At 47.9% G+C, this 13,973-nt stretch overlaps 2 protein-coding genes across 2 annotated transcripts in view; both read right to left on the reverse strand.

The window, feature by feature from the left end:
* FLVCR1 (FLVCR heme transporter 1) overlaps positions 1 to 13,973 on the reverse strand; it is a 63,467-nt gene that overhangs the window by 8,635 nt on the left and 40,859 nt on the right. The gene's annotated exons all lie outside the window — the stretch shown is intronic.
* VASH2 (vasohibin 2) overlaps positions 1 to 13,973 on the reverse strand; it is a 34,517-nt gene that overhangs the window by 4,748 nt on the left and 15,796 nt on the right. Inside the window, exons 4-6 of the mRNA XM_053972451.1 lie at positions 13,109 to 13,183; positions 4,180 to 4,561; positions 2,218 to 2,333 (exon numbers count right to left, since the gene is read on the reverse strand). Of these exons, the coding sequence (XP_053828426.1) occupies positions 2,218 to 2,333; positions 4,180 to 4,561; positions 13,109 to 13,183 (573 nt within the window). The remainder of the gene's footprint in view (positions 1 to 2,217; positions 2,334 to 4,179; positions 4,562 to 13,108; positions 13,184 to 13,973) is intronic.

Consider the following 13,973-nt stretch of genomic DNA (forward strand, 5'->3'; position numbering starts at 1 on the left):
ATTCTCCAGGCATGACCCTCCCTTCCAAACTCATAGCAACTCTCCCAAACCCCTCCAGCTCCAAGAACCCCTAGTGAGGATGAAACACTGCATTGCCTGTTCCAGCACAGGTCTGCAATTTACTGCACCCTTCTGCTTTGGGACGTCAGAGGATGGGCAAGTGGACACAGTAAAGCTTCAGACTTACAGAGAGATTGACACCACCCTATCTATATCCTCTGTATTCATGCCAGATCACACCAACTGTGGGCTAAAAGCGCAGGGACTGTTGCACAGCTCAGTTAACAAGCTGCAATTTGACTACACACAAGCCTCCTAGGCAGGCATGCGCTGGGTATTGCATTGCCACCTGTCCTGCAATGTGTCCCACCTGCCTTGCAGCTGCATTTCCAGCCTGAAAGGCTCTCGTGGGCTTGCTGGCAGCCACCACTAACATTTACCTAATAAAGTTGAAGGGCCAAGGATGAGAAGTTAAACGTTTGTGGCTGTGAAATCCTCTTCCATCCTTAAGCACAGTTTCAACCTTTGTCCTTCAGAAACAATCCAGCCAAGACACTCTAGTTCACCACTCCATATATCCTTCAGTGGGAGATTTCTCCCAGCAGGCCCATATAATTTTACTGTTGACAAAACCCAGGCTGTAATAGCAGCTTGTCATCAGTAGGTGAAGCCTTTCAAACGAATGTGTTATTCTGCCCCTGCCAGCTCACACTGGAGCAAAATACTTGTCTCGCCCTCCCCAGCAAGCTCAAGAAAGCTGTAATTACAGCACGTAAGAGATCCACAAAGAAACATAACAGTGTTGATAAGCACAGCCATTCTTTTGCTTGGATTCCAGCCTAAAGCCTAGCAAACCTGACTCTTTCCTATTCTGCATGTAACACAAAGGCCTCTCACTCCATCAGGTTCTCAGAGGTCCACCAATATGGAGAAGAGAATACCCCATTTCTCCTCTTGTATTTCTTGCCTTATGTCAACCGCTGCATGTGCTGGGATGTGTCATTCAGCTCTTCCCTGACCTGGGGATGCCATTCCCCCTTCAGGGCTCACAGCTCATCACACTGTGTCTGGGTCCTGCATTTTCTATCAGGGTGACCCAGGGTTTATTTTAGAGTTACATATAATTTGCTCTTGATACAGAGCAACAGAGAAGAACCACTGAGCAGGTAACAGGTGCTGAAGCCACTGTAAGGCCACCTGTACACTCCCTGTCTTTCTGTCCTGGAACAGCAAAGCTGCCAAGGAGAGATCAGTCACAGAGCAGCCACATGCCCAGTAGCTTTTTCAGGAAGTCTCCAAGCCCAGTGACACTCATTCCTCTCCAGAAATACTTGATCCTCTCCAGCAACTGCAGAAGCACTCAGAAACTCAAAAATGAAACTGCTCCTCAAAGAGAATCTAGGAGGTGAAGAAGCCTGAAGCAGCTGAGCCCATTACAACTATAATTATCTATCTATACAAGGAGCTCTCAGTGATGAAGCCCAAAGTACAGCATCGTGGACTGAGTGTGAATGAACATGTAAAAATAAAAGCTTGCTGTGAAATCATCTGATGCTAACGTATCTTGAAGTTATCTTTAGAAGGTTAGTCTAATGTCTTTGTTAGCTGTTTAAAATAAATAAATAAGTGCTGAGACAGTAGTCTGGGAGCCTATTTAAAAAGCAATGATCATAAATATGTGACTAATCTGGGTTACGTATAGGCTTTCACAGTTGTCAGCTTCCTGGCATGGAGCACTACAGCTAGAACTCAGCTCTTCCACATCTAAGGCAGGAGAGTCTACCTTAGTGGCTGTAAAAGGCCTGTGGATCTGGAAGCATCCATTTAGAGGTATTGCATCTATCCTTCCCCACACAGCTGAAGAACAACTCTTAGAAAAAACCCAGGCCGCTTTCCATGTGTGTTGTAGCTAAGGTGATTAAAATCAAAGAATACAATTCAAGTGATGTTGTCACTTTGGAAAGAAAAGTTCGCTTTTCCCGTCTCTGCAAGCCACACAGTGCAAGGACCCTGCACAGAGGGGCCATTAGGCAGCAGGAAACACAGCAATGCCAGGACATCAGCAGCAGTGCCAGCAGCTTCTGGAGCCTCTCTGGTAACAAAGGCACCTGGTGCCGTTTTCCTGTATATGCCAGTGAGCATGGAAGTTTTGTACAGCAAAGTAACATCACCAGCCTCCCCTTCTGCCCCAGCAGGGATGGTGGCAGAAATACTCACGATTTATCTCTCCTGCAGGCCCGTCTCTGAGGGCTGCCTTGCCTCCGGCGAGGGGACAGCGACTTACCCCGGGATCTCTCCTTCATTGGAGAATGGGCACTTGAGGGTTTCAGAATCTGTGAGAGATGGGGGAGGGAAGGAAGTGGCAATAAAGACAATGAGTCACTGCAAATAAAAATTTAAAATAAAGGGCCTCATACAGTAGCAGGGATGGCACACAAAGAGCCTTCAGTCCCTTGGGGCTTATTCAAACCCTGCCCAGGTTAAGAGAAACTCAAAGCTGTTATCATGTGATAGCTGTTCAGGGGCCCCCTGCAAGAATTAGTTAGTGTCACCAGTTCAGATCCCAGCTGAATACTGTCTCATCCATGGCTTTCTTCAGAGCGGGCAACAGCAAGAGATAAGAAAAATGGCTTTGAGCCTCAGCTGAAAGAAACTCAGGCAGCCAAATCACCCTCTCCAGCTTTTCTCTCAACAAACAGGGGTGACCATCTCTCAGGCTGGCAGCTGAACTCTGACAGTGAGGCTTTTCAGTAGGTCTCCAACCTGCCCCCATCCTCCAGGCCCTCCAACATCAGAGGGCCATCAGCATTACACTCACAGTCTGAACTGCTTTAAAGACCTGATCCTCCAAACTCAAGGCACTCACAATTCACTCTGAATTCTGTAGTAACTCGAGGGAAAGATCAGATGGGCCTTCAGCCTTCAAGGGTTCAGGGCTGTGGTCCTGGCCCTGAGGCACTCACCAGGACAAGACCCAGTGTCACAGCTTAGTGCACACACAGAGCTGGTCCCTCTATCAAAAGCAAGTACAAAATTCAGTAAGTCATCCACCCATATAGACTTTTTCAACTCGAGCCTGCTTCAGCTGTTTGCTCTCTGGACAGTATTAAAAGCGCATTAATAAAGAAGAAGGAAAAAACCCAAACTTAATTACATCAGTAATCAAGCCCATATGCTTAAGGTGATAGCATGGTACAAGGTGGCCCTCAAAACACCTTGGCAGGGCAGGAGAGATGGCAGCAGAACACAGGGGCTACAACGCCACTGGCAAGGCTCACCCCAAGGTCAGGGCAAGAGGGCAGGTGCTTCAGCCAAAAAGGCACGTGGCTGCTACGTAGGAGCCGTCCTTTAGCAGGGAATGGGACGAGAACCCAGAATAACTTGGACACGATACCACATACCTCTCCACAAGAGCCAGACCCATACTTAGCAACACACCTGCTCTGCTCTTGCTGCTGGCAGCCAGCTGGACAGGCACCAAATCTGCTTCCACCACGACCACAAACAGCTCCTTGCCTATGCCAAGCTCAGAGGCACGGTCAGGGACACCCCTCATCCCCAAGGGCAGCCAAACCCTCCAGGCCCCTGGCAGCCTGCCCTGTCTCCCCATTGTTTCCCAATGAGCTCTTCAGTCCAGCGAGCCAGCAGGGAAGTCTGTCAGGGAGTTGCTTTACTCGCCTTTCCTACATAACCTACTGTGTGATTTAGCTGAGGGTAGTGGACATCAGCCCTCTGGCATGTCCTGCAAGGAGATACAACCACTGACACAGATGTCCCATGGCACCTCCTGCAGCTCAGGTGGAAAACAAAGAGCCCCCCCTACTTGCAACCAGGCCACTCTTCCCAGGAGTTCCAGCCCTAGCCATGCTGATTCTTGCCAATCACCTTCTTCTGGAGTCATTGAGGAAAGCAAACTGGGCAACAGCTCCCTGATAGCCATGGACAAGTATGTGCTCAAGTGTTTCCCAGGCTAAAGGGGAGATCCTTCAACTGAATAGCTGTAAGGGCTTGAAAGCATACCAAATCCTGCAGAAGCAACACTGAGAGAGATGGAAGCACCTCGCCCAGCACACCTGACACCTCCATGATCTCAGGCTGACACACAGCAAGACCCATCTCTCCAGGATGGGACAAGGCACAACTGCCTCCTGAGCCCAACACCCAGGTGCACGGACCTACCTTCATCCTCATATCCCTGGCAAACTTCTCCAGCTCCTTTCTGACTTCTGTGCGCATCATTTTGGACACATTGAGGACCAGCTGTTTCCACTCGATGGGCTGGAAGCTGTGCGGCTCATGCGGGACGTACAATCCAATTTTGACTTTTTTGACTGAATGCAAGTACTTTTTATAGGAGTCTTCGAATTCGAAGATGAGGTCGCTCAGAGTTCGGTAAGTGAGAGGTTTGTCCATCAGATCCGATCGCCTGCTCATGCCCAGTGAGCCGTAGCGGCCGTTGCAGTAGATCCCAAGCACCACGTGATGAAAATAGTTCCCTGAGAAGTGGGTTTTAAAGCTGATGGGGAATCGTTCCACGGAGGGCTGCCCGTTTGTTAAGTAGCTGGGGTGCACTGCATCAAGGCAACAACGGTGCTGGGAAAGCAGCAGGTACAATTACACTTGGGAGACATCTTCAGCAGGTTTGGGGTTTCTAACTGCCAGGGCAAAGGGCTTTCCTGTAAACACAAACTTACTCTCGCAGTGTGAGAATTCATTCATCTCACGTTCATCTCTGTGCCCAGATACAGCCAATGCTGCCAAAGCCCATTTCACTGCTTGGAAAATAAGATGCAATGGTTCCGATGGGGAAGGGCATTACTCTCAATCACACTTAGGGGAAAGATAAAAACCACAACACTGTTCAGGTCAGCACACCCAAAGAGAGAACACCCTCCTTAGATCTGTGGAAACTCCCCATTTGATACCTACATCAAACTCCCATGCTTCCAAAGGGAAAAGTGTTTACCTCCCTTTCTTGAGGATTTGATACAACTTAGTTCACTGAGCCTCATTTTCTCATGTCTTCAAATAGTACCAAGAAATTTGGGTTTATTCCTTGCCAAGGTGACAGTCTGCCTTTCCTTCTGTAAACTGGCCTTCGACATTGCCACTCCTCATACAGAGTGTTTTAGCATGTTACCCTTGTAACATGTTGCTGAGAGGAACCAAAGGAAAGGTCCAAGATGAATAATTAATTAGATAAGCACAGAGGCATGGTCAGAAACAACGCTCTTAAAAAGTAAACCCTGGAATCACTGACTGGCCATTTCAAAGGCACCACATGCAGAGGCCAGGACCAAGCTCCATGCCAGTGTAGTGTGTGATCTCAGAGGGGAGCTACGTGCAGGTCACCTCCTTGGAAGGCTGCTGGCCCGTGCCAGGGGAAGGACAGGCTGAGAATCCCTCACACAAGCAGCTTTGCATCAGCACCTACGTTGCACGCAGCTCCCTGCTGCTAATCCTGGGACAGCTGAAACTCGCCCTGGCTCTACGTGCTGGCACCTGGCCCCTGGGACAGCAGGTGCCCTTCGCCTCTGCAGCTGAGGCCCCCGCCCACGCCTGGGGGATGGAGGAGGGATGACCAGAAAAGGCTGTAGCAAAGCGCTCCAGCCTGGGGTTACTCCAGCCAGAGGCACCTGCTGTAACCTTGGAGCCATCCCTTGAGTCAGCTGGTCATGGTGCTGCCACTACAAAATACACAAGCCCAAAAGGCAGCACTGCCAGGATAGTGTTGGGGCATCCTGACAGATGGAGGAGTGGGCTCAGTTCCCACTGAAGCTGCAGGAACCTGCTTTGTCCAGGATTCTGCTCTGGGCATCGCCCACGTTCCCTCTTCTCCCTACCTCATGGCCAGAAAGGAGGTATTTTGCAGCAGTGAAACAAGAGCCATCACACAGTTGAGATATCCTGGGATGTTATTGTGACCAGCTTTCCTCCCCTGCCTGCATAGCATGGCTGCCTGACAGCTGCTGGGAAACTGAGAGCACAAAAAAACCTTTGTATCAAGACTGTAAAACACAATTTGGGCTCCATTCTGGTTCTGCCCAGCTTGACATGCTACCACCTCACCACCAGTGTGACTCCCTGGGATGCTGACCCCTGCCTGCAGCCCACATTTCACCTCTTCATTTGATAGGGTTGCATGAAAAGCATCCAGTGGCTCTTATCTCTCTCTAAACCATTTTCTCAGGGGGATATTTCACCCAGTGTTTGTTGAATTTCACAAATTCAAACTTTTGGCTTCTGGGTAAATGCAGAAACCAACTAATAAGAGGTCCATGAACTGCCCAGAATCTGAACAGCAAGGAGTTTCACAAACAAAAAAAAACAGGCAAGAAAAATACATTGACACAGAACTTTCGGAACAGCCATAGGGAAGCTTTTCAGTTCCGTGTCAAACATGTTTAGCTGTATTCAGTGCTAGATGTCATCAGCTTTAGCAGCCTGAAAAAAATGTATTAGAGGGTGAAGGAACAGACAACACTGTGGGCTCAGCTCACGGTGCACTTCACTGGCTGTATGACCATGAGTCTGGAAGACTGCACAGCAGAGCACAGACCTCCCTACCACACACATCTGTCACCCAGCCAAGGCCACGTGCACCCACCTCCTGCCCCACTGCCATCAAACACAGACACCCTGCAGCATCAAAGCCCACCCTGACATCACCTACACAGAACAGAAACAGCTCTATTGGCTTTAGATGGTCTCACTGGATTGCTGCTACCTTAGGACTAGCTTCTCCAAGAAAAATAGCTCCACCCCATCATCAGTAGATGATTTATAATTAAAGATTACAAATACACTGCAAGGGCAGAATGGGGCCCAGGGCCATTATGTCAACTGGAAAACTCAGCACACACCTCATTTAAAAGGTCACCTTGCTTCGGGCCTTAAAAGGTGCATCCTGTGTACATCAAAGTCACGTTACAATAATTTTTGTCCTACAGACTGATTCCTGCAAAAGCCCATTGTATTTATCATTATGTGTAACTGAAAAAGCACTACCTTTTATTAACACCTATGAAGCTTTCAAACATCGCCAACTATTTTTCTCCCTCATTATGAAAGGGTTTTCACTCTGCTCCCCAAGTGCCTTTCTGTTAAGTCCATACAAAGCTTTGGTGGCCACCCGCCACACATACACACTTCTGCCATAAGGGCTCAGAGAAGTTGCAATTTAATCTCATTAAATACTTAGTAGAAGTAAAAGAATCTTTTGAGGGCAGAAATTACCCACCATCAAATAACCCAGCAACAACTGCTGTGGAAATTAACCTTTAGGTACAGGTTGCTTCTGCTGAGGGACTGGTTAATGAGAGTCCCCACCCGAGATGAAATACACAGCAAATGGGCTGGAAAGGCACATCAGATCTTCCCCTCTGTCCATGCATCATTATTACAGCTTTCCTTTCTGCTCTGCCCAAGGAGAGCTGTATTGTAGCAAACAAAAGGCAAGCACACAGCAATGCTGCAGCTGTAATCACACTTCTGTGAGCTGGGACTGTAACTGCAGGATGGAGAGTCAGGGAGTGAATTACATGTCACAATAGAGAAGCAGTGCAGAGCAGGAGAGGGCAAAAGCAGGTGCAGCAAAGCTCAGTGGCCTCCTAATCCTGGGTCTTCTTGACAGTCAAGATGATAGAGCTGGGCTCTTCTCAGTGCTGCCAACCAACAGGGACAAGAGGCACCAAGCAGAAACTGAAGCACAAGAAGCTCACAGGTCAGGCACAAGAGAGTCCTAGAGAATTGGTAACATCAGCCCAGAGTCCAGTCACTAGAGGGGTTCTGCAGGGCTCCATCCTCAGCCCAGGTCTCTTCAACATCTTCATTATAACATGGACACAGAACTCAAAGGAAATCTGGGGACAGCATCAAGCTGTTGACTCCTTCAAGGGCAGAGAGGTGCTGCAGAGAGACCTCAACAAATTGGAGAGACGGGCAACCACCAACCACATGAAATTTAACAAGAGCAAGTGCTGGAACCCATACCCAAAAAGGGTCAGTGCTTCATGTCTTAAGAGCCCAGCAAGGGTGTTTTTGCTGAAGTCTGGTCAAGATGAGCACAGAAAACTACAGGCTGTCTGGTTCTCTCCTCTCCTGACACTCCCATGGGCTGGGGCCATGAACAAGTGCCACTGAGCAGCAGTGAGCTGGAGGGATGGCAGCAGGCTGGGGAGCAAGGAAGCAGCTCTAGTAACATCAGCAATGCTGAAGCTGCTAGCACAGAGCAGCATGTGGAGCAGGAGGAAAACAAATCTCAAAACCATCAATAAGGCTTCAGTAAAACCAGAAGAGTTGGTTTTCCAAGTAACTGCTCAGAGGGCCCCCAACCACCAGTCATAAACACTTGGAGAGGTTTCCAGCTGGAGTCAGATAGCATTTCCCATGGGCTTGGGATTGCTTACTGTGAGGCAGAGGGCTACTGAGCCCACATCTGGATGTTGTCTACACAGAGGGCCCAGAGTTCCTCCTGGCAGCTCCAGGGTCCATGTAGGAAAGGCTCAAGCAGCTGGTTCAGCTTCCCAAAGCAGGACTGCCAGGGTGACATCCTTAGATTGAGAAACCTACTCTCCAGTGCCTGGCTACAGTGAGAGGTGGGACTATCTAAAGATTAGACCATGACAATGTAAGCAATTAAAAGCTCTCTCTCAGCTCTTCACAGCCACCACAGGGGCTGTAGACATTCAGCACCATCTTCCTTTCCCATATTTCAGTTAGCAAGTGGGTCAAGCTGTAGACAAGCATGTAGGAGGCAAAGAGGAGCACTACACAGACATCAATATCCTGCAATGGCTACAAGAAACTCTCCCCCTTACTGAAAACACTCACTTCCAGCCCAGGGATGTACCTGCTGGCCTGGAGGAGATGGATGGACCCAGGTCTCCACTAGTGATAAACATCATCCACGGATTGCATCCACAGTAGGAACAGTGCAGCAGCTACTGAATAATTTCTCACTCCTGAGACACTTTTGCTTTACTCTTCTTGTTTAATGATATTATTGGCCAGGGGCTCTAATACCCTGTGCGGGTCCAAGCGTTACCTCACATGAACTGGGAGAAGGATGCTGAAGGCAACGGGAGTGATTTATGTGATTTATGCTCAGCCAGTGCAGACGCGCTCCGCAAGACTCCCTGAGGAGGGATGCAGTGTGCAGCTTCCCTCTCCCCCTCTGATATTTTGCTCTCCACGTTTTAATAAAGTGAATGCAGCACAGATAAAATTCCCTTGGCACCTTCTGGTTTACTATTCCCTTTCATGAGCTCAAATCAATTGGATCTTTGCTCCAGAAAGAGTGGGCTGAACGCACCATTACTCAGCTGATTTACAACTGAACTGAGAAATGCCCTGGGGAAGACAGCAGGAAGAATGCTTCTGGTTAGGCACTGACAAGCAGATCATGTAAGCAGAGAGATATGAAACCAGTTCAGACAGCTACACAGAGAAAAAGAGCTGTGCAGACTGGACAAAAGAATACTGGAAGATCTGCTTGAGCTTTCGGTCATCTCAGAGCAGCTGCTTCCTTGGTGTGTGCAGACAGGGTAGCTCAGTACTTTACCTCACTGCCCTATAAAAATGCTCCAAGATCAAGTGCATAGGCAATTATGCAAAACTTAATTCTGCACCAAGAGGGATTATAGAAGCATTTTATGAGAAGTCACACAGTAAAAGGCAATTGCACAAGCCAGCGAGCAGCTCAATTAAAGTGATGTCTCACTAAGCCGCTCTGCGCGAGCCGGCCTTTGAAGGAAGGCTCACACCGAGGGTCCGCTGGAGTGGGCTGTGCTTTTTCAGTATCCAAGCAACACTCAAGGCCTGCCAGCACACAAACTACAGCAGTACCTTATTTCCAGATACATGGAATAGAACCAGAGGTTAACACACACAGGGCTGCTCAGCACAGGCCTGTGTGAAGGCACTGGCTGGAAACTCAAGAGAGAGTAAGCACATCTTCCCTGGAAAGTACCTCTCACCATGGAGCACTGCTGGCCTCACCATGCCTGCATCCAGACATTGCAGAGGGCAATGCTGAAGCTCAAAATCTCATGGCTGCCAAAAACCAGCAAACTTCCCCACATGTCATGCCAAAGATGCCTCCCAAAACCCCTCATGCTGCACATGCATCACAGCACCATGAGGTCCCACATTGGCACAGGCTCCATGCCAGCCACTTCCCAGACACACAAATTCAGGTGGCCCATCCATTCATCACTGCTACACTCCTTGTGTACCCACACCTCAAGCAAAATACCTGGAGTTTATAGTGCATGAATCTTGTAAACCTAAATGCATCTATTACTGGACCACCAGCCAGCAGACAGTCGCTGCTCTCAGACAGACTTCCAAGACTGGATGCAGAAGTCCTAGAAAGATAAGCCTGTCCCATACACTCCCCTGGTTAAACCTTCTCAATTAAAAAAGTTTGCCCTAAGTTTGGGTTTTTTTAATTAGTATCTAGAGACAGAAAAATTCATACACATCTTAACTCTGAAGAAACTTCAAATCATAACAAATAGTATAAAATATAGCTTTCAATTATTTTGCTTCCTTCGCTTCTCAAAAAAAAAAAAAAAACAAAAAAAACAAAAAAACAAAACAAAACAAAAAAAAAAAAACACAAACAAAAAAAAAAAAAAACCAAACAAAAAAAAGCCAAAAAAAAAAAAAAAAAAAAAAAAAAAAAAAAAACAAAAAAAAAAAAAAAACAAAAAAAAAAAACAAAAAAAAACCACAAAACCACTGTCAGGTTTGAGGCAAGCAAAAAAAATAAAAAACCAGCAATGACACTTTCAGGTTATCATGGTTATCCACAGGCCACTAATCACCCTTTGCTCCCATGATATGTGGAATAATCAGTTCACTGCTAGAAATACAGCACTGCAAGCCACATTGACACTGCAGAGGGGCATCAACGCCACCTGGGAATTATTTCCCCATACTCCTTTCATCCTCAAATGGTTTGGGACACAACCATGACACAAGGGCAAGCATAACAGATCCACTGCCATCATATCAAGGGAAATCAGTTAATGTAAACTTTTTGGGCTTCAGGAAAGCTTTCAATACTGTTACTCCCAGTATTCTCCTGGACAAAATATCCAGCATACAGCTAGAGAAATACAGAACACAATGGGTGAGCAACAGGTTCATGGGTCAGACATGAAGGATTACAGCAAATGGGGTTACACCAGGCTGGCAACCACTCGCTAGTGGGCTTCCACAGCGCTCCATTTTAAGGCCAGTTCAACATCTTCACAAATTACTTGGATGCAAGACTCAAAGGTATGCTTAGTAAGTTTGCAGATGACACAACATTAGGAGGAGCTGCTGAATCCCTCAAGGGCAGAGAGGCCCTGCAGACAGACCTTGACAAATTGGAAAGCTGGGTGATCACCAGGCTATGAAGTTTAACAAGGGAAGTGCCAGATTCTGCACCTGGGACAAGGCACACCCAGTTGTGTGAATAGACTGGGGAATGAGAAACTGGAGAGCAGCACCACAGAGAGGGAACACGAGTTAGCAGTGCCCTGGCAGCCAGCAGGGCCAACCATGTCCTGGGGGACATCAGGCACAGCATTGTCAGCTGGGCAAGGGAGGGGATTGTCCCGCTCTGCTCTGCACTGGGATGGCCTCACCTCAAGTGCTGGGGCTAGGTTTGGGTGCCAAAATATAAAAAGGATATAAATCTATAGAGAGCATCCCAAAGAGGGCAGTGAAGATGGTCCTTGAGGGGAAGCCATACAAAGTGTAGCTGAGGTCACCTGGCTTGTTCAGCTTAGAGGAGACTGAGGGGAGACCTCATTGCAGTCTACAACTTCCTCCTTTGGGGAAGAGGAGAGGAAGGCACTGATCGCTGCTCTGTGGTGCCCAGTGACAGGACTTGAGGGAATGGCCTGAAGTTGTGTCAGGAAGGTTTAGGTTGGATATTAGAAAAGGGTTCTTCACCCAGAGGATAGCTGGGCACTGGAACAGGCTCCCCAGGGCAGTGCTCACAGCACCAGGCAGCCTGACAGAGTTCAACAAGCATTTGGACAACACAGGGCCTGAACTTCAATGGTTCTTGTGGGTCCCTTCCAACTTAGGATATTCTATGATTCTATGATTTTTTCTTCTGGAAGGGCTTTGAGTCTCTTTTTGACATCAAGCCCTCAGAACCCCAATCCCTCCAGCTCATGCAGAGCTTCTCAGCATTCCCAGGGGAAACCCTGTCAGCCAGAGCCACCTCTCAGACTCCAATCCGAGGCCTATCCCTGGCACACATTGCTCAGCCCATCCCCTTCCCATCCCGCAGCAGCCATGGATTGTCACAGGCACTCCCTGCCAGGCTCTGCCAGCTCCCTCTCCCACGGGAGGGGGCAGCAGCAGCCAGCAAAAAGCTGCGGAGACATCCCAGGAGATGGTTTGCTTCGGGGCTTATTTTTAGTTGGGATTTGTTTTAAGTGAAACTTGATCATTTCTGACAAGATGTGTCTGGCAACCTGTTCCTGCAGCCCTGCCTTGCCCTCCCCTCCAGTGTTTTAGGATGGCACAGGTTGATTTATCAGTGACTGCACCAGAGGGCAGAGAAGCAAGTCAGTGTCTAAATGACTGAAGACTGAGTAGGAAGCAAGCATTATGTTAAGGGGAAGCTCAGATGTTTAATTATAACACACATGTTTCCGCACAAAGCACAGCTGTGGGTTCAGAGACAAAAGCTAACAGGACTTGGCCACGTAAACATCAGACAAACACAGAACAGAACCCACCTCCTCGGGTGTTACCAAGCTCCAACAACAACCAACAGAGAAATGCTAACAAAGAAAACAAGGATTGTGTAGAAAGGTACTTATCTGGGCACTTTGGGTCAGATCCTGACATTATGCAGATTACCAGGGCAGGAGGCAAAGTCTGCATGGCCAAATCACAACACTTGTGACCTGGCACACAGCATCCCAACTCCTACCTACAAGCCCAGGCACCTCAGCAACTTGGTGATGAATATCAGGGCAGCTCTCCAAACTGCTGGCACTCACCTTTGGCTGCAACCCTCTCAAACACCATCTGTGAGGGGCAATGTATTCAACAGAGCTGCAGTGGAACAAGTCGCAGGCACATGAAAGGATACATCCCCAGGATAACTGCTTCAAGGCATTTGATAGGTAAGGACTCCCTGGTCATTTCTTTTGCTGTCTCCATTAACCTAGAACAGAAACAAAACAGTTTTCAGTCCTTCCAGCTAGAACAATTAACAGGAATGAAAAGGTCCTCTCATACAACAAGAGCCAGGCACCTCCACTTCTTATCTCAGCAAGAGCTGGGGAACTTGATTCTCCCCTTCAATGACTTGCTGGAGTCCGGTTAACTTCTGGAGGATGACTGTGGGGGAAAAAAATGAAAGAGGAAAAAAAAAAAAAAGATATTGAAGGTGAATGGGAGAAATGCAGTCCTCTCTGCAGCTTACAGCAGCTCCCTGAGCATCACCTCAGACTGTAACACAAAGCCCCGCTGAACTGTACAAGCTGGCAACCATGGAAATCCCAGAGCAGGATTGAGTTTAGCTTATTTTCAAAATAACCTCTGCTCTGCTCTGGAGGAAAAACAAACAAACAAACCAACCAGGAGAGAGAGCATGGTTCCATGGCCCCCTAAAAACTACAAACGCCTCCATAATCTCATAGCTACAGCTGCAGATTAGAATTTATTGCCTTTTTATCAAAGCCTGCTCTGCAGAAAGCTCTACCAACAGAGACACTGCACATCCCTGCAAACTGAGTTATTGTCTTGCTGCTGTTCCACATCTCCTGAGGACAGGGAAAGTGGCAAAATCCACACAATTTCCTGCAGGAGTGCAGGAAACTACACATGCCCAGGATTATGCAAGTTCCCAAAGTTTAGTTACAATCTAGACGCTATCTCTGGAGTACAATTATTTGACAGAGACAACACTGTGACAAGCAACAAGCAGCCTCAGGTCAGCTGAGAAAGCTGTT

This window comes from Vidua macroura, chromosome 3, assembly GCF_024509145.1.
Source record: "Vidua macroura isolate BioBank_ID:100142 chromosome 3, ASM2450914v1, whole genome shotgun sequence".
NCBI lineage: Eukaryota > Metazoa > Chordata > Aves > Passeriformes > Viduidae > Vidua > Vidua macroura.